Here is a 21,909-nt window from a genome sequence, read left to right as displayed (position 1 = left end):
ATCTACTAGCAAATAGAATCGGTTGACATAAGATCCACTGGGAATATGGGTAATTTGAAGCAAAGAGATTAACCACATTTATATCAATATTACAATGACGATACATTTTGTCAGGTCTTAGGTTAGCTTTCGCTTTAAAGCTACGTGTCTGCTACGTGTTTACTTGATGCCTAAAATTGCACAGTCGGTATCTATTTTAAGCCCAAGGTTAGTACAAAATGCAAGTACATAATATGCATAATATGAAGCCGGGATGAAGGACTTTTATGTTTTACATTACACAAATGTTTACTTGAAATGTGGCACTTTGATGAGAATTTTTGGAAACCAAACAATTCCGTCAAAATGTCATTGTTAGATCAAATCTGAATCTCTCATAAGCGCTTTAATAGTTACTAGGCATGAGTCAACATGTTTTAGTTGTTAAGATATCACCATGGCAACGAATCAACCATTGAAACCCTAACGAGCTGTACCCCTTTGTAATCCATGAAAAAAACACCATTTAAGTATTTTGCAAGCTGGCTGAACTTGGGGCTAGAGAGGCATGTCATACTGTAGAACAGATGTCTGGATTTTATATCAATCAAAATTTGGTTATAAATACATCTGAATCTATTTACAAGTCTCTGTTTGATCAAACACAATGCGTTTCTAACTCTCATGTCTTTTATTTGATTGATTGATTGGTGACAGAGTGTCGATGGCCCTAATATGTAATCTAATACGCTGAAACTGATGTACATTAAACAATATGCAAGTTGTTAATAGCATATCCAACAGTGCCATATTTCAATTTTTTTTACACTTCCAAATAATTAACAACTTGCTTGTCAGGGAAATCTCAAACTGATTTATTACCGATGATAACGTTATGCATATACCTAGAATTGTACTTAAAAGACCAATAAATACATATCTACACGTGTCGTTACCATTATTAAGGCGTACAAATAGAAGCTTCCGAGAATAAAGGAACACGATATGACCATGTTTCCGGACGGTGTCGTAGATGTGTCAGTCGATACTGCAATTTTAGGTCATGGACAGACCGATTTTGTGCACCGATAGTGCTTATTACCGGAAACGCTTCAGGTGCAATATTTCACTAATGGATGCACTATCAAATAGGTTTAATAAACAGCTGACGTGCATGTAATTAATGGTGATTATCAGTAATATGGAAATAGGATGGGCTTTCGTTTTGTTGTGTCGACATCTGACCAGATTTTCAACTTAGTTTGATCATGTCGACCAGAATTAATCATCACTGTATTTGTTTAAAAACTAATGTTTTTTCTTATTGGTTTCATTTTAAAATCTCAAAAAATCGCCGGTTTCAACATTATTTGTTAAGACAAATTCACTTCAGATTACATCACTGCCTCTTGTTATTGTTTTTGAAATATCATGTTTTACTTATTAAAATGTAGTTATTTGTTACACATTACCTTACCCTTAGCTAGGTTGCGAGTACTTTCTGGCTGAATGAAGAAAAATGTTGGGGAATAATATAATTTTACCAGTGCCATCAATATCAAAGAAAAATCTGTGAATTTAATGGCAATTTGGAACGTTTTGACTCACATATCGAACCCATCAGAACAGTGACATAGACAATCGTAGTCATGACGTAGAACTTAACGACAAGGATATAAATTCTATATTTTTTGTTCAACTTGGCTTAGCTTATGCATGGTGTAATGTAGCTAACTTGTTCAGTTCAGTTAAGTTAAGAATACAACAATAATTCTACATGGAGCGAGACTAAGTCGTCAATTTGAAAACTTACTTGCAAGAAGTGACCTTTAATACATTACAACGCTGAACTCTGTGGAGCAAGGCTCTACAAATTGTCGTCTTTATCTGCCACTTCACTTAATTAAAAAGGAAGGACATCTGATACACAGGTCACGTATACTACTATGGTGTCATCATGCTTGGCCAGGGGTATGATCATTTAAACATATGAAATTGTAGCTAAATCACTTCATTATGCATTACAATTTTACCTTTTTTCACTCCACCATTGCATCACTTTGGTTCATAGCCTGAAAGCCGTACTGGCTGTGTTCCTATCATTCGACTAATGCCTATGGCAGCTTGAACGAATTTTGATAATTCACGTATCAAGCTGTGTATGTGAACTACGATGACATTCTATATGCCTTTATTTTTTTGGCGAAAAAAATGATCGTTAAAATTAATATTTCAAAAAATCTGAGATGCATAAAGTGGCTATTACTACTGTCTTTTCTTATATTACAGAATTTCCACAATAAAACCAACATAAACCACCGACTTTGGTGCAGAAATGATTCTTAGGAGTGATAGTTACTCATATCATTCTGTTCTTGATTTCGTCTTGTTTTAAGAATACTCAGACAATCTACACTTTTCACACCTGATAGACTGGAGGTTTGATGGACTCTAGACCCAGGGCAAATAACAACAAGAAGCTTATCACAACGTGCAATAAGTACAGTGTTGTGAAAGGTATATCAACGCCCAGAGCACTATAACGTTATCTCTCCATACGACATGCTGTTTAGTATGTTGTCTCACCCACGCTTATAGATTGAACACAACCTTTTCTCTTTAAAATACATTTGTTTGCTAAAATTCGAGAATAATGTAACATTAAACATGTAGGTTATACTCATTAACGACTTTCGAATAGGGTCTAGTACATTGCCTTGTGTATCACGGTTGCAAGAAAGTCATATTTCGAAGGCCCAAAGTTGGTAGATTACCAGTTGTTAATAAAAAATGAATTATTTTCACTTGACTGGGATAATAATACTATACGATGTGGGGTGTCTCCAAAAAGGTTCTTTCCCCATGCTAAGACAACCTTCTTATGAAATATTAATATTTGAGATAATCTAGAAATTAATAGCCTCAGGTCTACTAACATATTTGATAGTTAATAACACACAGCATCCTTATAAATGTGAATCCTACATCAACATTTAATTGATCGATGTTCTTTTTATATAATACATGTTTGTCTAAAATTGGAGGTTAACTTATGTAGCAGAGGTCGACTATCAAACAAAACAAATCGTAAGCTAAATAGGCGAAACCATGCAGTATGCATTTTGTATCATATTAGTCATGCTTTCAGTTAATATTAATCTTATGTAACTTTTACGCGTTTTGTACGTTTACCTTGTACATAATTCAAGAACAGTGAGCATGACGTCCTTTACAAATTAAATCAAAACAAAATAAACTTTACACCAGCCTATAAAATAAGTTTCACACGGGTACACTATCCGACATGTAGCCTTTTAAATCATTTCTACAAAATTGGTAAATTTGGTACTAAAAGTTGATCATTTGGTACTGAGTAGTTTGTTTTAAAGAAAATTGTACGGAAAATTTAAATGAATTAATAAAGGCATCTCCTATACAGATGATTTGGTCTGTGGTGTTTACTGATCTGTACCACTTGACTGACCTTCATTGTCTAATTAATGAATGATAACCGTGAAGGTTCATCGTCATAAACATTCTCTATTCATTAGAATTGTTATGCTAAACCAAAGATATATGCATACAAATAATTATATCACACACTATAATTAAGCCAAGTGATTGCCTTTGAACAGATAACATGGATATTATATACCATGATCTTTCAAAGTAATGACAATCAGTGTCTACGTCACTGCTTCTGCTGCGGTGCTCGCAATATGAGTTGAAACATTCCTTATCGATCTTATCTATTCACGTTTTCCATACACTAATCATCTCATTCCCAAAATACTTGTGACTTCAAATTCTTGTCCTACTCATTTATCAACTGGCATGATGGTGAGAAGGCCGCTTAGGCCAGTCTTTTTTTCCTTGAGTGAACGAAGACAAATATTTGGGAATAATATCAAATTATTACGTGATAAATGACTAAAGTATTATGATTTCTGACTGTGCACTGAATATAGCTGCAAAGATATATAAACTTTGTATTGCGTACACTGTATACCGATGTTTACCACGCATGCTTAAGCGCGTTTACTCGGAGTATAATGTTTTTGATAGATTACAAAGTTTTATATCATTAGTGATTTCTAATATTGTATACATCTTTTTCATGTGACATAGGCTCAGCTGATAATGTATAAAATATTGTGTGTTTTTTCAAATTAAATATCGTTCGAATGGATGATGTCGACACAATTACAGTGATTTTAGCATTGGATATCATTAGAGTAATATTGAAATTTATGTTGAGATGATCAGATCAATTCGCAACTTGACCCCTTCTATCCCCAACACCAAAATCACTTCTGACTAGGCGGTGGAACTAACACAATTGAGTAAAGGTGTTCAAGATAGATTTGACTTTGTGACATATAGCGTATAGCAATACAGTAGGCAATAACTACACGTCTTTCTTACTAGTTTTACTCTTACTTTTCAAATCCGGAAACGGTTTATGGTCCTAATGACAAATAAATTAAAAATGCAGCTGCATCCGAGGGTAAATTACAATTCTGTATAACAAAATAATATTTGAACTAGTTCAAGACAAAGCACAATAAAAAAGAGATAATGTAATATGTACATAGAAAGATAGAGCTCCGGAATTGCTGAAAGATAGAACCTTGAATAACCAGATTTAAACTGAATGCCTTCCATAAGGGCAAATTTTTGAGATTTGTCATTCCTACAGACAATTGTTTGAATACAACAGAACATATGCAATAAGTTATTTTTTCTCATTGATTGCTATTTGCTCATTGCTGTTAGTGATCTCCTGGCCAACCACAACATGCAATGTGAAGCTTTATAGAACGTTGTAGCATAGCACTCACCGTAGAAAGAGTTTTAAAGGTTAAACAGAAATTCTTTCTGGTCAGCGCCCATCACTTAAGTACCCCCCTTCCCACGTTGATTTTTTCTTCCATAAGCCAATTCAGTCTGCAGATGAAAGGGAAAACACAAAAGTAACTCTCCCTACATTAATTGCCACCAGTGAAGACAACTGAAAAAACTAATCATGAACTAGCTTGACATATGCCGAACATACACACTTTAATTGCTGTAAAGTACTAAATAAAAAGAACAGTACTAGTAACTGAAATGATAAGTAGATTGATTAACATTTGTTGAGAATGTAAAAAAATAACAAGAGCATCGTCGCACCACTTTAGATAACATTTCCTGACGAGAAACTATTTTTTCCTTTTTAGTGGCCTACAAAAATATGCCAATAACTTATTAAAACTTAAAGCTACATCAATAATATTTTCAAGACAAGTGTGCCTTGGTATCCCAAATGTATGTATTAAGTTATATCAAATTTGAAGCGCGCATTCTTGAGATAGCCTAATTACCGAAAACCATTATGTAAATTGCCCATTAATATTCATGGGATGTTCACCGAAACCTAATCAGTTCTTGTCACTACCCTACAGAACACATGCAATAAATTTCGTTTGAATTGAGCCAGTTGTTTTTCAGAAAATGGTTATAAAATCGCACCACTTTAGACAACATTTCTTGACCAGAAACTATTTTTTTTCTTTTGTGGCCTACCGAAAATATGCCAATAAAGTATTAAAACTACAAGCTACATTAGTTATATTTTCAGGACAGATACGCTTTGGTATCGCAAATGTGTGTACCAAGTTATAATGAATTTGAAGCATGCATTCTTGAGATATAGCTTAATTACCGAAAACCATTAATTATGTAAATTGCTCATTAATATTCACGGGATTTTTATCAAAACCTAATCAAGTCTTGCCACTACCCTACAAAATACGTCTTCAAAATTTCGTTTGAATTGAGCAAGCCGTTATGGAGAAAACAATGATACAGACAGACAGACAGACTTCCACCCACTAAATACATCTCTTCCTTACGGAAGAAAAAAAGGGAAAAAGACAGGTTTGGGACGATGGAATCATACTATACTTATATTAACAAAGTATGCTAAATAAAACAGTAGTCATGGTGGATGTGAATTTATACATAATGCGCGAGACAACAGACGATGAAATAAAATGACAACTTGAAGTGATATTTATGTTTACACAAAGCGATGTTAAATATCACGTCGACTAACGTAATGTCTGTGTACCTTAATTCGGATGTGAAAGTAATTTTAGGATTAAGTTTTAATTGGTATTCACGCCATATCCATGATAAAAATGCAAATGTTATTAATATCCAATTAATGTATTATTGTCTTCAATGCTGATTGATGACTTAAACCGATTACACTGCCGGAACTACTCCTCAGAAAAAAAGGCATTGATAAATCTGAAACATTATTAGAAGGACTAGTTCTTTATCGCACATTAGCTGTATTTACTCTGGGCGACACCTATTGCTGTCAACACTCGTTTAGGAAAAGGAATCGAAAATACGTACATCCGTTTTGTTAATGTGTTAGATACAGATTAATGAATACATCTACAGAAGGCTATTAAAGTATTATAGTCCTAGAGCAAGGTGTCGAATGGTAAAGAATTGATTGTAAAATACTGATCCCTTGATTATCAAGTGTGGAATATGCTATCTATATTCTACACTATAGCTAGCTAGTATTAATGGTGTAGAGTGGGTCGCTAATTTTATTTCCAAAATAGAAGATCGGTGATATGATTGGCTGTGTTTTGAAGAGAAACGTCGGCGTCTATAAATATAAAAAACCCTGAAATGCCATGTTAGGCTAGGTCAGGTAACCACAGTTTCAGCTATGCCAATGAGTGTACACTTATGTTTTGTATGCCAATAAAATACACCTGGAGAGTCCATGCATCGATCTCGGTACCTCTCGCATGCTAAGCGATCGAGCGCTCTACCATGTGAGCTAATTCCCCTATACGTATGCATTATGTGGTCACAGATCTACGAGTACGCTAACATGTAATAAGTGATCACTTTAATAAAATGCATATTGTTATCTTTGCAATAGACAACGTTGGTTGGCTATATTGCTATATGGGCGTGGTCTTTTGCTAGGGATATGTGCATGCGTTTTTGAATGTTTAAGACCTTTCATACCAGATGATGTTATTTTAACAAAATATACTGGTATTTAGTTGTTTCTATGGGCGTGGACATGGTTGCTAGAGCCAATTATGTCAAAATGTTTTAAACAACATCTGCGGAATAACATTTCTAGAAACATCTCACCAAAATTCAGCCCAATATCCAAGTACTTTTTAAAGATATTTTTTTACCAAATTCATATTTTTACGCCTAATTTGCATATAGCTGATAAGATCATTACATCATCTAAACGTCTACAAATGCATCCCCATTAACTTTTGGAATGATGTCCTGAACAAATCTTAGTGTATAGGCGTTCCCACTAGACTTCAGACCAATCTACCCAGCAGTTTTGGAGTTTAAATATTTTGACAAAAAATGACATATTTTGACCCAAATCACACAAATCAGTGATGCGATCATTTTACTTTCAACAATTTCTCAACCACACACAAAAAATACTGCCCCATCGAATACCAAGGCAATCGGTCGGGCTGTTTCTGAGTTTAAATCGTCCAGACAGACAGACAAGCAGACACCACACTGTGCCTATAGCACTACTGAACCTTAACGGTTCAGTTGTACTGAAGAGAAATAAGAAAAAAGCACTTGCAATTAGACTCACTGTTGCATAATTTATTAGGCCTGACAGAAGCTAATAAAATATGTAATGTAAACAGGAAGACAGAAGAGAATACGGAATGAGTGTGCGACAATGATAAAACTAATCATAATATGATGGTAACAAAAATCGACTAAATAATAAATTTTAAAACAATAGGGGCTATTAGGCTCATATTGGCGTACCTGTAACTTTATACTTATCGTCATTATTAACAGTGTTGTATAATTTGATTCCCTTGAAAGCCTATTTGTTCTGTTTCATGTGAATAAATAAGTTATTTTTTTTCGGGCGAGTGTTACTGAATAAATGATGCAAGAGCTGAAACTGTCAGTGTATACTCTCAAGCAAATGTTGACTTATTTTCATAAATACACTGCAATACTTATTGAAAGATCTGTTAAAAAATATATTTTGGTTAAACGACAATTTTACAGCAATGCACTTTCTCATATATGTCTGCACTGTTGATATTTCACTGTTTACGATACTTTAATTTCTGAAGATTATCGTAAAGCGTGACTGCCATCATCATTTTAATTTTCGTGATTGAGAGTCTGGATGACGATGGTAATTAAGCTTAGCTGCAACGACCTTGCTAAGGTTATAATAGTAACTATCGCATGCTAAGCGAGCGCTCTACGATTTGAGCTAATTCCCCTGTAAGCGTGTTGCAACTATTGTAATTTCTCTGCTCTAGTATAGAGTACATGTATTTGCGATTTATAAATAATGGCGTGTAGTGTTCGATAATAGCATGATTATACTTCTGATGGAGTAAAGATAAATAATAAGGACAATTCTTTGATTCCGTCGGGTTTAAACTATCGTTCAAGGATAAACTGATAACCGAAGGTTTCAATTATGGCTATTGATTTTTTTTCTTCTAAAAACAACTCACAAGTGTTCTGTGAAAAAAAGGAATGTACAATAGTTAGAGTGTTTGCTAAGACGACATTCGGTCGCTAGAAAGCTTTGAGATTCTTAAGCACGTTTTGTACTTTTGTAAAGTGTAAATACTGGGGAGTGTGAACATATTTATTGTGTAAAATATTTCTTATTGAATGGATGTTTCCACGACCACAGAGTTGGTAATCTTACGTATTTAGCAAGACAATGCAATGCATATAGTGTGCATGCAAATTCAGAAATGTGAATCATTCTGGAGAATTTGAGTTACAACTGTAATGATCACATCTTACATTTGGACACACTAGAAAGTAGTAGTGGCTGTCTTTTATTCAATGCAAGCATTTCTGAATTATCACACTAAACCTTCATATCAGGGCACTGCCTGAAAGAGTGATACACTATAGACAGTGATCCCACAAATATATATATCATTTACACAGACTGGACAACGATCTAACTCATTAACATTAAAGAGAAAGGACGGAAAGACAGAAGGTCTAAATCAATGAATATATAATGAAGGGAAAGGGATGAACAATGGATAAAATAATAATTTTTGGCTCGAAACGTGAATATCTAAAATAATGAAATAAAAGCTTTGTACATAGTAAGGAATAGCAGACTAATATGACAAATGAATGACAAATATTTTATTCATATCGACATACAGGTACCTATGTGTGTATAACTGTTACTTAAGAAAGCATGAAGCTATATATGCCTATCAGAGTGAACTGGCACAACATGTCGAACATACGTATTCGCCTCAATCGAGACGGGTTATATTATACTTACTCTGTACGCAAAAATTGCATTGTGAACGCCTTCGTTGGACAATTCCGGTACCTCTCGCATGCTAAGCGACCATTGTACCATTTGAACTAATTCCCCTACCGTAACCGCGTCACTGCTACGCCAGTATTGCAATATATTTATTTTTCAAAAAGTAATGACAACGAGTTGTTTGATGAAACACTATGTGCATTTGAATGGTTTACTTTCAAATTTTCATTAACACTTTCTCATTTTGATTCTGATCATCCTTGTAAGGTTATTCGTAAAGAGACTGTCGGAGAATATCCTCATTTAGTACAATTTGATCTGCTATCATGAACATACTTCGTGGCCTCTTTTTAAAAAATGTATTTTTGTTCAACGACTTTTTCAAAGCTCGTAGATTTTATGCCTTCCCTGGCGATATTTCACCGTTACGGTATAACAATACCCGAATTAAAAACAACAACAACAAAAAAAAAAAACATTACCGTCCTAGTCGTACGACGAATGCAAATCTTATAATATGGAAAAATGTTGATTGTCTGTCATCACACCCATCCCAATGACGGTCTTCGGTATTCAATCTAATAAGATCATAGCAAAAAAATTTAAAAGGCCAACGACTGTGCTTGAATTTGCTAGACAGAGAGTCTTAAGGTGATGGTGTGTAAGCTTAACTGGGGGACCTTTGCTTAGATTATATTTGGTTGTGAAAATGTTGAGACTCTACGGATAAAATCTATGAAAGATTGATAGCAAGCAAATGTAAAGATACGACTTTAGTACTTAAAAGCTTAGAAAAAAATGAAAGTGGGAAATATTGTCATTTAGAGAAGATCTATGTCTTTACTCAGTCAATAAAGAAAGTGAATATTGAGAGGGAAGAGATCAATCTATTAGGCATGACAGCACGTGTTCAAGGTTTGGTGGCATTGTAACAGTTAACAGATAGCAGACGGTGTCATTGAAATGGTTAACATGCATGACTAACGAGTTTGCGGACGGTTTCATTGTTTAAAAAAGTGTCCTGTATACAGAAAATTGTCCCGTTAAATGAAATTAAGAGCACAGTTCAAACACTGGGAAAGAGACGGAGAGGAGCATAACTGTTACAATTCCCTTTGGTTAAAAACATGATGTAGCTAAATGCTCAATGATTTATTGGTTTTGTAGATTTACGCATGGATGCCACATCTGTTGCAATCTAGATTACGATTTAGGCCATTCACAATGAAAATGCAATGTGTTTTGTATTTTTTCTTCTTTAAAAATGCAATGCAACTGAATGCAATTTTCATACAAAATGCAAAATTTAGTTCAATAATCTCCGTTGGAAAATCGGGGTATTGGTCCTTGTACCCCTCGCATGCCAAGCGAGCGCTTTACCATATGGACTCATTTTCCTATAAGTTTTCAGTGATATTGACCTTCAACATTACTGCAGTTTCGATAAAGCATGGCCATTGTAACCAGAAACAAATTATATCAAGAGCATTAGAAAGTATTCTGGATGAATCATAACAAAAATGAATTTGAATTAGATTATAAAATCAATTTAAGGAACAGAAGGGCAATATGAAATGTCTGAAGAACATGGAAATGGTGTGAACAAGGAAATGACAACTAAAACAAATGAATGACGTAAATGATGGCCATAACGATACCGAACTCATGCAATATGGTCGGCAAACGTGTAATACATATAATTTAAAAGTTTACTAACATTTAAAAAAGAAATCACTGAAAGACAAAGATTTTGATTGGACTGAATACGATTCGATTTGTTTTGTCTTTTGATGAAATGCAATTATAAATACAACTAAATGCGAATCTAATTCACTTCTAAGTAATGGCATGATATAATGTTAATATCAAACACAGGCAAAGAACCATTTATCATGAAGTAATGTATGCATTTCTCTAACAGTCCTCTACCTTCTTGATGATAATACGCTATGAGTTAATTACGATGACAGCTACAATTTGAAGTATACAAATTGATGATACTTTCATGAATACAGTGCTAATTATTTCTAATATTGCATAGTAAAATATTTTTGTTCTACTTGTACTGCTGCCAGCGACTTGTTGTCTGAACTGTCCATCATGTTACAGTCCTTGGAAAGTGACGGTTTTCTATAATTACAGATAAAATTATCCGTCAGTAATATTTGGATTTCATCTGACACTCAAACTCCAGAATGTACCTATTCACAGGCTATTCAAATCATAACAAATTACGTATGATAAATAAAGAGGCCAGATGTAACGCTGTAATTTAACTTTTCTTGGAAGGCAGTCGCAAGATTACTCGGAAAATAAAGTAATCGTAACTGCGTTGGTTTTGCTAAGATTATACACGTGATTAAAATATTATGACTTGAAATGTTTGATTCATCAAACAGCTATGAAGATAACCAAAAATTGGCTATAAATTGGCAAGTTGTTCACTCACGCACGCACAGACAGACAGACGGAGGACGGACCATTGTAGAACCCCCCCCCCCTTTTTTAAACTATTGTTATTGCTTCATCTCAAGGATATAATTAAAATGTTATTATTGTCATTACATATTTAATATCTAATTACTCAAGGTGTAATTATTCAAGGTGTCTCTTCGTCATAATTTTATATCCAACAAGAAAAAAAGGTTGTGCACGAATGGTTTTAATTTAGATGTTGCAGGAGAAGGAAGCTGGTATGGTAAGAATCAATTACCTAGACTTAATTAATTGAGTTTCAAATACTGTGACCTCCAGGGACTTGACATATAAACTACTGTTATTGCTTCATCGCAAGGATATAATTAAAATGTTATTATTGTCATTACATATTTAATATCTAATTACTCATAACATCTTATCCAAAGTTATTCCCAATACCATCAGTTAATACAGAATTAATCAAATGTTCGTTCTTTTATGAAATTCCATTTTCAAAAGTCTTTCCTATCGAGACGAGTAATGCTGATGAGGATTTGGCTATGATGAATCAAATGTTAATTAAATTAGATATGTTGTATTCCTGTGTCCTCAAAATACAAAGTCGGACGGACTGAACCTTGATCTTGTTAGTATATTCTCTGAGTGTAACTATTGACAAGGGGGTTCTCTTATCAACCCTGGGTTTAGGATCGGCTATTCCAATTTCATATACGAATCGAGTACAGACCATATCTTGTAATCTTTAAACGGAATCACCACTCAAGAAAATAGAAATAGAGACATTTCTATTAACGTATGAGTTCTGGAGAGTCATTTCATGATTTTACATCACATACAAGTACTTGTGATTTCAGAGAAACATCAGGTTGATCTTGTGCCTTTATAGGATAGTTTTGCTGCGAGTCAATGCCTCATGGGATTCAGCGGAAAAATATATTAATGGTTGGAAAATGAATATGACTTCTAAGTACCCATTTCCACAGTTCTCAACTCACAGTGTATGGACATTCTTAATTTCTTGGAATGGCGTTCCCCTTTAAAAAAACATTTCTCCCAAGAATGTACCGGAATCGAAGATAGCTATAAAACGGTAATGATATAACAGAATGTGAATCTATGCCAGGATTCTCCAGTTCTGCAGGTTGTCATTTTCCGGGAAACAATATAATAGGAATGTTCTTCTAATCAAGTAGCACTGTCAATGATGAAAATCATTTCAATACCCATTACTTGGCAGCTGAAAGCATGCACCGTGTATAACGATTTTTTTTGTAAGCTTGTTAATTGAATTTAATATTTATTCACAATAACATGGTGTTTTCTATAAAGACATACTGCTTGTATACCATATGAGAAAGGTGCAAAAACTGAAGAACCAAACAATTTACATTAAGATATATAATTGAACTTGTTGTATAACAGTGATATATGACTGCTATTGGAATTCAAAAAGACGTGATGAATTGCATTTTGGTTATACTGTACTTTCCTCCATATTGTAAATACGTGTCCCATTTCTTGTCATGTACAGATATTTGTGAGATACCCGTGCTGTAAATTAGTTTGCATAAGCTAAATTCCTGTAAATAAACATCCATCATGCTAAGCGAGCGTTTCATCATTTGAATTAATTCCCCTGAAAAGTGTATGTTTACCCTGTGTCATTTTAACATTATGAATTCCTCTAACACTACACAAACAAATATTTGGGCACGCACAAATTGCAATAACTAGAGATATATTCTGGCAACTTTATCTCAAGATTTAAGTATTCGTAGGGGTTGCAATTCAATAAGTAAGTGTTAAACTCCTTACACAGATGAAGATGATGATGGTGATCATGATGGTGATGGTGGTGGTGACGATGATATGACGACGACGACGACGACGACGACGACGACGATGATGATGATGATGATGATACAGGGTAAATCTTTCTACACTATTAATTTATCTTCCTTAGATATGCCACCATAGAGACTTCAAATTCTTTCTTTATATGAATAACATTACTTAATACAAGTACAGAATGTGGTATTTGTGCTTAGCCTAGTAAATGCATAATGTTGTAGAGAGGGGGATTAGACTAGTATCTACTGGGATTGAATTGCATGTACATGTATATAGAAAGTACAAATGAGGGTATCCCCAACCCAAATGACCTTGTCATCGGACTCAGCTTTGTAAGCATGCCAGGACTCCCGTTATCTTAAACTCTTTGATCGCGTAATCTAAGGTAGTGTTCATTTTAATTTCAGAATCATGCCATCAAAGTTTGGAAGACAACATTCTGTCGTTTTAATGGTTTGACTCACCATTGTAAGTGCAGTACACTGACTCACGGCTATCAGTAGGATGTTTATATAACGGTATTATGTGACTTCCCTTTAGGCCAGTGTATTCGATACTGGACTAATGAATCGTGTTGTAATAATTATTATAGTCACTATACCGGATATTCATCTGTCATCGATAGTGTTTCGCTGATAAGCCGTAACAAAAATTGTGTGGTTTCGATTACTTCAATTTTAAAATAGGTGGGGTAGGTAAATGTTTGAAAATATTTTTTTTCTCATATGTGAGTGTCTAGTTCAGGTAGTTATGTTTTTCTGTTGTTTTCCATACAGTCTCTGTGTTATTGGTTTCTTCTCATCAGATGTACAGCAATTACAGATTACAAAACAAATACTTGCTTCTGGTCAGGGTATTTTGTTTAAAGTGGTGCGACGACGCGATTCATTTTTATTCTCAACAAACCTGTCACTCAATCTACTATTTAATGTATCTACGAAAGGAAAGGAGAAAATAACACAAAACAAAGCAATGCTATTCCTAAGGCAATTCCTTTTTATGAAATGATCGTTGGTACATTGCATTATAGGCTGCAGCAGGTTCATCTTTCAAAGTAAATGTATAGCATATATTCATTGCAATGAGTAGAAATTGTTAATTATCTTAATGCGGTACGTCCAGGAATGTTTTGGATAAAAAATATACCATTTTATCGGCCTTATTCTATACACTCATGAACAGTTATACACTAGATTGCAATTGTGATTCGATTACCGAACTACGAAGTACTAATATTAATAATTCTTCTAAAAAAAGTCAATGAAAGAATGGATAATCCGGGCATTGATCCCGGTACCTCTTGCATGCTAAGACATTTGAGTTAATTCCCCGTCACATACGTCACAGCACTTGGACACCAAAACAATATGGTATCGATGTCCTTTCAACAACATATAATATACATCAACACAAATATTTGGTAGTATTATAATCAGGTTTATCCTACTTTGTTTTTTTTCGTAAAGTATGTTTGATTCATTGGTAATACTAAAGAGGGCGTCCTTCCTCAAAATCTACGTCAACTGGCGCCTGTAACGTACATCAAGATATTACATGTGTAACTATATGTTTGTAAAAGTTTTATGCATCGCCATTAAATTATCAGAGGGTATAAAGTGGATTTGATCAGGAGAATGATATAATAGGTCATTCAGCTACAATATAAAATTAGAGTAAAGGCTATTTGTTACGTCACGCTACAATCCTACAAAGGTGAAACATTTGTTACAACCAGGCCTTCAATATTTAGGCGAACTAACAATAGTATTTGTGGTTTCGAATAAATGTCCTCTGAAAAAAGCGAAGATAGGTCGGGATGGATTTTATTTGATATTTTTAAATTTGTTTTTATTTTCAAAAAAGTGTTGCTTTGACCAGATGACAAACAAATTGTCAGTCATGATACCCCTTCTGTGGTAGTTTTATGAATTGTGTACAAGCATCACTGGGGAAAGTCGTGTACGAAGGGCAGGAAGAAGAAAAGGTACTACCTTTTCTTTTTGAAATGTCAACCAGATGTAAACTGAATGCCTTCAGTAAGGGCACTGCCTTTAGATTTCTGTTTCTACACACATTAATGCAATGAAATGATAGCTATCATATCCTTTAAATCAATTTTGCTACCATCGACAAAGTAATTATTAAAGATTAATGTTAAAGCAATATGATGCCAAAATATGTATACATATAAACTCTACAAACATCTGATCTAGAGTTCATTCACTAACCAACGGTTTCTCACAAAACGTGGACACCATCATTGCAATACAAAATAACTAAGCTCAATGCAAATCACGTGCATCACCATGGTTATGAACACCAGTTTATTTATTTAAGTGTATTAAAGAACAGCATTTCACTAACAATTTTTTATCAATGACAAGAAGTATGTTAAAGATGTGCTTTATTACGCAACATTAAATTGCATATTAGATGTACATATAAAGTGGCCAGATAGATGTGAAATTGATTAAACAATATGTTGTAAATTTAATCGATAAAAGAACCTTTAAAAAACATTTAGAATCGACACAGCCCATTTGCTTGTTGGTTTATTATATCCTATGTTCAATATACGTGTGTTAGTCGGAAAGCAGAATAATTAACATAGCCGAGTCTCTACATGTATATAAAAAGTTAAGATAAGATTTATCGAAGTCATGGGTTTTTTTCACAGATGAATCCCATTTTTGAGGAACATGGGGCATCATTCCATTTGCCATCATATGTTCCTTTCCAGAGATGACCACAATCTTCTCTTCCTTGATAGTTGCTTGGTTGACCAGGTATCCAGTTTGAGTAAGTCACCTGAAAGTATAAGTTTGAAAGTGAAGGAATGGTAGTATATCTTGTGAGTTTGCTATACGCAATTTGTTATTGTGTTTTTTTAGTGTCAGTGTCACCACCTTCGCGTCGCTGGCATGGTGCTTTCTGTTCTCAGCAGTAGCTAGTTGTCAAAATATTCAATGTGACATGAAAACCGAATTCCCAAATTATGACTTGCATTGAAAATTTTGGCCGTCAGGTTTCGAGGGATGTTGACGTACCCAAGTACATTTTACACTTCTGATAAAAATCTTTCAGAAACATGAAATAAATATGTTATGTTTAAAAGAACGTCTAAACTGCCCTTCACCTACAGTGTCACTATCATATAGAATATGAAGACTGTAGTTTACTCAGTATAGCAACAATTTGATAACATTCCCCAATTTTCTTTTTTTTCCCATTCAGCTGAGAAAAATACGAGTAACCTAAGGGGCCTTGTCACTACGAATCACTAGAAGAGTAGTGATAAACACTTAGGTCACGAGTATTTTCCTGCTAAATGAAGTAAGATATTGCGGAATTATCTCCTCAAGCATAATTTATGAAAACTGGAGAAATAATATTTCAAATAATTATTTTGTTATCATTTTACTTACCCGTGTGTTGTCTATCCACTTCCAGACGCCCTCAGCAGCTCGGTCCGACAATCCTATCCAGAGATTGGTTCGGCTTCCAAATCCTTTGAGATATATATATATAAAACAAGATCAAACTTTTCAAAAAAAAAAGCATTCTTATCAAAAATAAGCCTACTTATCATATCACCACCGTCCTTGGTCTAGCTGCTAGACCGTCGGGCTTCATTTTGATATTAGGCGCCCGAAGGTCGCATTGCACCTAATTGTGCACATCGACGGCTGCACACCAGATGTACTGCCATTCTCGGCTGGCTGGCTGGCTGTATGTATGTATGTATATATATATATGTATGTATGTATGTATGTATGTATGTATGTATGTATGTATGGGTGGATGGATGGATGGATGGATGTATGTATGGATGTATGTAATAATAATAACAATAATAAACTTTATTGTAACCTTATCTGTTTCCAGATATCAGTACAATACAATACAATAAAGTATAAAGAAACATACTTGTATTGACCACACATGTATGTATGTATATATGTATGTATGTATGTACATGTATGTATGTATGCATGTATGCATGCATGCATGTATGTATGTATGTATGTATGTATGTATGTATGTATGTATGTATGTATGCATGTATGTATGTATGTATGTATGTATGTATGTACGTACGTACGTACGTACGTATGAATGTATGCATGCATGCATATATGCATTATATGTATGTATGTATGTATGTATGTATGTATGTATGTATGTATGTATTTGGCTATGTATTATATATACGTGTATGTACGCGTGTATATATTGCAAATGTGCAAATACGGTACAATTGTATATGCGTTTATGCAAATGGCTTACCTCGTAGGAAAAGATCAACATCAGAATCTTTGATAATCACCAGTCTCCCACCAAGTCCAAGACATAGGTTTTCGGCCTCACTAAACTGGTAGAATTCGATTTCTTGCACAAAGTAACATTTGTTCTTGAAGAAGTGCCATCCGAAACCAAAACCACAAGAACCTAAAAATTGAATATGGGTGATAAAGGATAATGCAGATCATAATGTAATAAATCTGGGCACTTTTTACGCAAAATAAGGAGAAAAATAACTGAGAAAATTATCTCGTCTGGCAAGCCAGAGCAAGCCTCTTCGCAGTGCTTTTCGCATGGTGCCGTAAGGAGACTTGTGGCGAAAAGGTTCACCAACATCAGACACTTCATAAAATAGGTTAATAATGAAACTAATTTATGCAAATTGGCACGTGCAAATTGTATCTGTGAAATAAGCTTTTAAGAAGTATTATTTCATACAATAAAGTCTTTGATAGATAGACTTTAGAAAAAACAACATTATCATGATATGCAAATCATGATTATTAATATGCAAAATGATTGATACTAGTTCATGTGCAGTTGTCCATTATTAATTTAATTATCTTAAAAGTTGATTGATACTAGTTTATAAGACATATTTGTCGTGATTGATGACACGTGAAAGATACTTTTCCTTGTTGTAATTTTTTTCCCATTGTTTCCTTGTGATTCTGGGCTGCCATGAGTTTATAAATTACATGATAGTAAGTTTTCCTGTCGAAATTCTACATGATCACATCTTCTTTTACGGTACATCTTCTATTCCAGCCGTTGCATCATTCTGCAATCTCTGGAAATTTAGAGTGCATAATACACTCCCTCCGCAGCTACATTTGGCACTTAGATCCCTCATACCACAGAGATTTACAATTGACCATATTTGTTTACAAATGTTTGTTATATAACGTTTACCCCTGTTTTTAAATTTTTTTTGGCAAATATTTGTTTTCTTTATTGTTTATTCTTTTTTCTTGCTTTTTACAAGTATAATTTCCCTACAAGGTGCCATGTAATAAAGTAATGATTTGAAAAGCTGGTGTTGTGTTTTTTTTTCTAAATCACTTTTAACTGATCTTTGTTGGTGTAATAAATCAGCTTTACTATGACTACCATATAATTATTTGAGTTAGTTCTACTGAGCGCCCTCAACTTGTGCCCTTCCAAATTGTGACCCTTCCTCGTCCCACTCACCGTGACAGTGAGTGGGGTAGTACGCGATCAATAGACCGTTTCAGACAGACCGTCGCTGACGGACTGTGGCAGAGCTTACACGAGTTTATGGTTCAATGAACGTCATCTGTCACATGTCTTTATCTTAGACCAGTGGACAACATGGTGTGGTCGCGTCAGGGAGTTGTCTTTCTGAGATGGTCCTAGACTGGCAAACTACCCCTATTCACCATGTGAGTGGGACCTAGAAAGGGACGGCATGAAGGTGAAGGCGCTCAGGAGAACTAACTCATAAATAATTTATGAGGCAGTCATAGTAAAGCCAGCAAAAGAAGATTAATTGATTTACAAAACACAAAAGACCAGCCTTTTAAATCACTACTATATTACATGGTACCGTGTAGGTAAAAGATATTTTAAAAAGCAAAAAAACAACAACAAAAACAAAAAACAACATTACACACACACACACACACAAATTATGAACAAATATGGCCACAGGTTATTAGTTTATAGATGTTTTTTTTGTGTGTGTGTAATGTGGGGGGGGGGGGTGTTTTGCTTTTTAAAAAAAATATCAATTTCAAGCCCCTATGTGCTCATACCATGGAATAGTTGTATAGTATCACTCAGGGATTTTGTTACACAGGATATTACATGCATCTTCGCGGGAGTCCTCAGGGCCATTGAACCCAACCTTTCATGAAACACCGGAAAGAGAAGTTAATGTGATTCATGTTTATTATATAGAAATTTTAGAAACCAAAACCTGTGCCATTTGCCTGTGATCATGGATTAGTGGCCTGGTGACTTGGCTATTTGGGTTTAATACATGTCTTTAGCCATTCTGCCGAGTCGGGACTTTGTATGGCTTAAACTAATAAAAAATAAATGATAGGTCGTGATGTCAAATATTGATCAACACTACTTACATGTTCCAAGATTTCCATGATTATCGTTACCAGTCGTAGGTTGACAGACGCTGTCACACACCAAGAAAGAAGCTATTACAGCAAAGAGCCATGTCCCGTGCATCACAAGATTAAAGTTCAACATTGCGCGATGTCCGTCTTCAGTATATTCACTGACTTCCAACGAGGAAATAACAAGCGAATCCGGTTTTCTACAAAACTAATAGCAAGGAAGTGCGCCTCGAGCGGTGAAATTAAAGCACAACAACATCACTTGCCCCGTTGCTGGAAGATCCTTGAAGAAGTCCTTGTCCGTGATCTTGAGTGCACGACGTCCCTGTGACATCACAGAAAAGGAAGACATGTGGGGTTTTGTTGTGGGTCTTTTTTTTTTTTTTCTTTTTTTTTTTTTTGGGGGGGGGGGGGCTTTTTTCCTTGTCTGTGATTCATCATGCAGCCATGCACTTCGCACGCCATATACAATTGTAATTAGGGACTTAGGGATCAGTCAGCTACTGTGGCCGGAGGTGGATTGGTGGTGGTGGGGGGTCACCCTGTTTATGAAATGGCAGTAGGGGGATCATCCTTTTAAAAATGAATGGGGGGGGGGTTCATTTCGTTTTGGATTTGGATCTATTTGTAGAGTAGCATGTTATTGCTCCATGAGCTTCTAGAAGGAGACCCCTAAGTAATATTTACACCATTTATGAAAGAAACAGAGACAAGAACAAATATATATATGACCGGCTGTTACCATCAGATCATGCATCGTTACATTTTGACATTCCACTTAATAGACCCGATGCTTTGAAAGTCACTCGCACAAGCAGGAGATTGAATAATCTGAACATCGAGGACCTCCAAGATAGAGTATCATCTTTATTTTCAGAATTGCCATCTGATTCTGATCATGTGAATGAACTTGCAGCTAACTATAACCACACTTTGACATCTATCTTGAATGAATTTGCACCCCCTATAACTAAAGTTCACATTGAGAAGGAACGGGTCCCTTGGTTCACTGTGCAATTTATGACAGAAAGAAAAAATCTTCGTCGCCTAGAGCGACAGTGGCAAAAAACTGGACTTGCTGTTCACAAAGATATCTTTCGATCTGCTCGTTGTGCCTATTTTACTAAAGTACACGAAGCACACACGAACTATCTTCGTGATCGTATTGACGGTGCTGATCAGAGAACCCTTTTCAATGTAATCGACGATATCATAGGTGGTAAAAAAGTTAATACTGAATTTCTTCCCGACTTGGATATCTGTAATTTACCTGACACATTTGTTAACTTTTTCTGTTCTAAGATTGCAAAACTGAGAGAAAGTTTACCAGTAGCAACACTTTCAGACACATATAATGTTAATTTATGCTGCTTTTTTGACGCTTTCACACCCGTCACGATAGATTATGTGTCAAAACTCATTAACACATTGCCTCCAAAGTCTTGTCTACTTGACCCATTTCCAACCACACTTTTAAAGAAATGCAGCGTACAGATTGCACCTGTTATTTGTCAAATTATCAACAGCTCACTGATCTCAGGCGAATTTCCGTCGTCCTGTAAATCAGCTATAGTTCGACCGTTACTAAAGAAAGCAAACTTAGACAAAAATATCCTTAAGAATTACCGCCCGGTGTCTAATCTTCCTTTTCTTTCCAAGCTTATAGAACGCATTGTTTCAGTTCAATTGAATTCATATTTATCTGACAACAATTTTTTCGCTAAATACCAGTCAGCTTATCGAGCGGGTTATAGCACTGAAACGGCCCTTCTAAGAGTCCAAAATGATATATTAGGCTCCCTTGATAAACGTAAAGATGTAATATTGATTTTGCTTGATCTTTCTGCTGCCTTTGACACGATTGATCATGACATTTTATTACACAGATTGCGTAATAGA

The 21,909-nt window shown here is 34.9% G+C and overlaps 1 protein-coding gene across 1 annotated transcript; it reads right to left on the bottom strand.

Annotated features, from left to right (window-relative positions):
* Positions 1-15,912: 15,912 nt before the first annotated feature.
* Positions 15,913-20,207, bottom strand: LOC144438863 (perlucin-like). The gene is made up of 4 exons (XM_078128069.1): positions 20,020-20,207; positions 17,903-18,064; positions 17,041-17,123; positions 15,913-16,423 (listed from the first exon to the last, which is right to left on the bottom strand). The coding sequence occupies exons 1-4, from the start codon at positions 20,141-20,143 to the stop codon at positions 16,274-16,276; spliced, it is 519 nt and encodes a 172-aa protein (XP_077984195.1). The 5' UTR covers positions 20,144-20,207; the 3' UTR covers positions 15,913-16,273.
* Between the last annotated feature and the right edge of the window lie 1,702 nt (positions 20,208-21,909).

The sequence above is a fragment of the Glandiceps talaboti genome, chromosome 1 (genome assembly GCF_964340395.1).
Source record: "Glandiceps talaboti chromosome 1, keGlaTala1.1, whole genome shotgun sequence".
In the NCBI taxonomy this organism is placed as follows: Eukaryota; Metazoa; Hemichordata; class Enteropneusta; family Spengelidae; genus Glandiceps; species Glandiceps talaboti.
Note: the sequence above shows the minus strand (reverse complement) of the source record. Positions and strands in the feature narration are given on the sequence as shown.

Coding starts and splice junctions, on each gene's coding strand:
- LOC144438863 (XM_078128069.1), bottom strand. CDS start 20,143: ATGTTGAACTTTAATCTTGTGATGCACGGGACATGGCTCTTTGCTGTA. Junction 18,065..20,019: donor TCATGGAAATCTTGGAACAT/GTAAGTAGTGTT, acceptor TTCAATTTTTAG/GTTCTTGTGGTTTTGGTTTC. Junction 16,424..17,040: donor AGTGGATAGACAACACACGG/GTAAGTAAAATG, acceptor TTATACTTTCAG/GTGACTTACTCAAACTGGAT.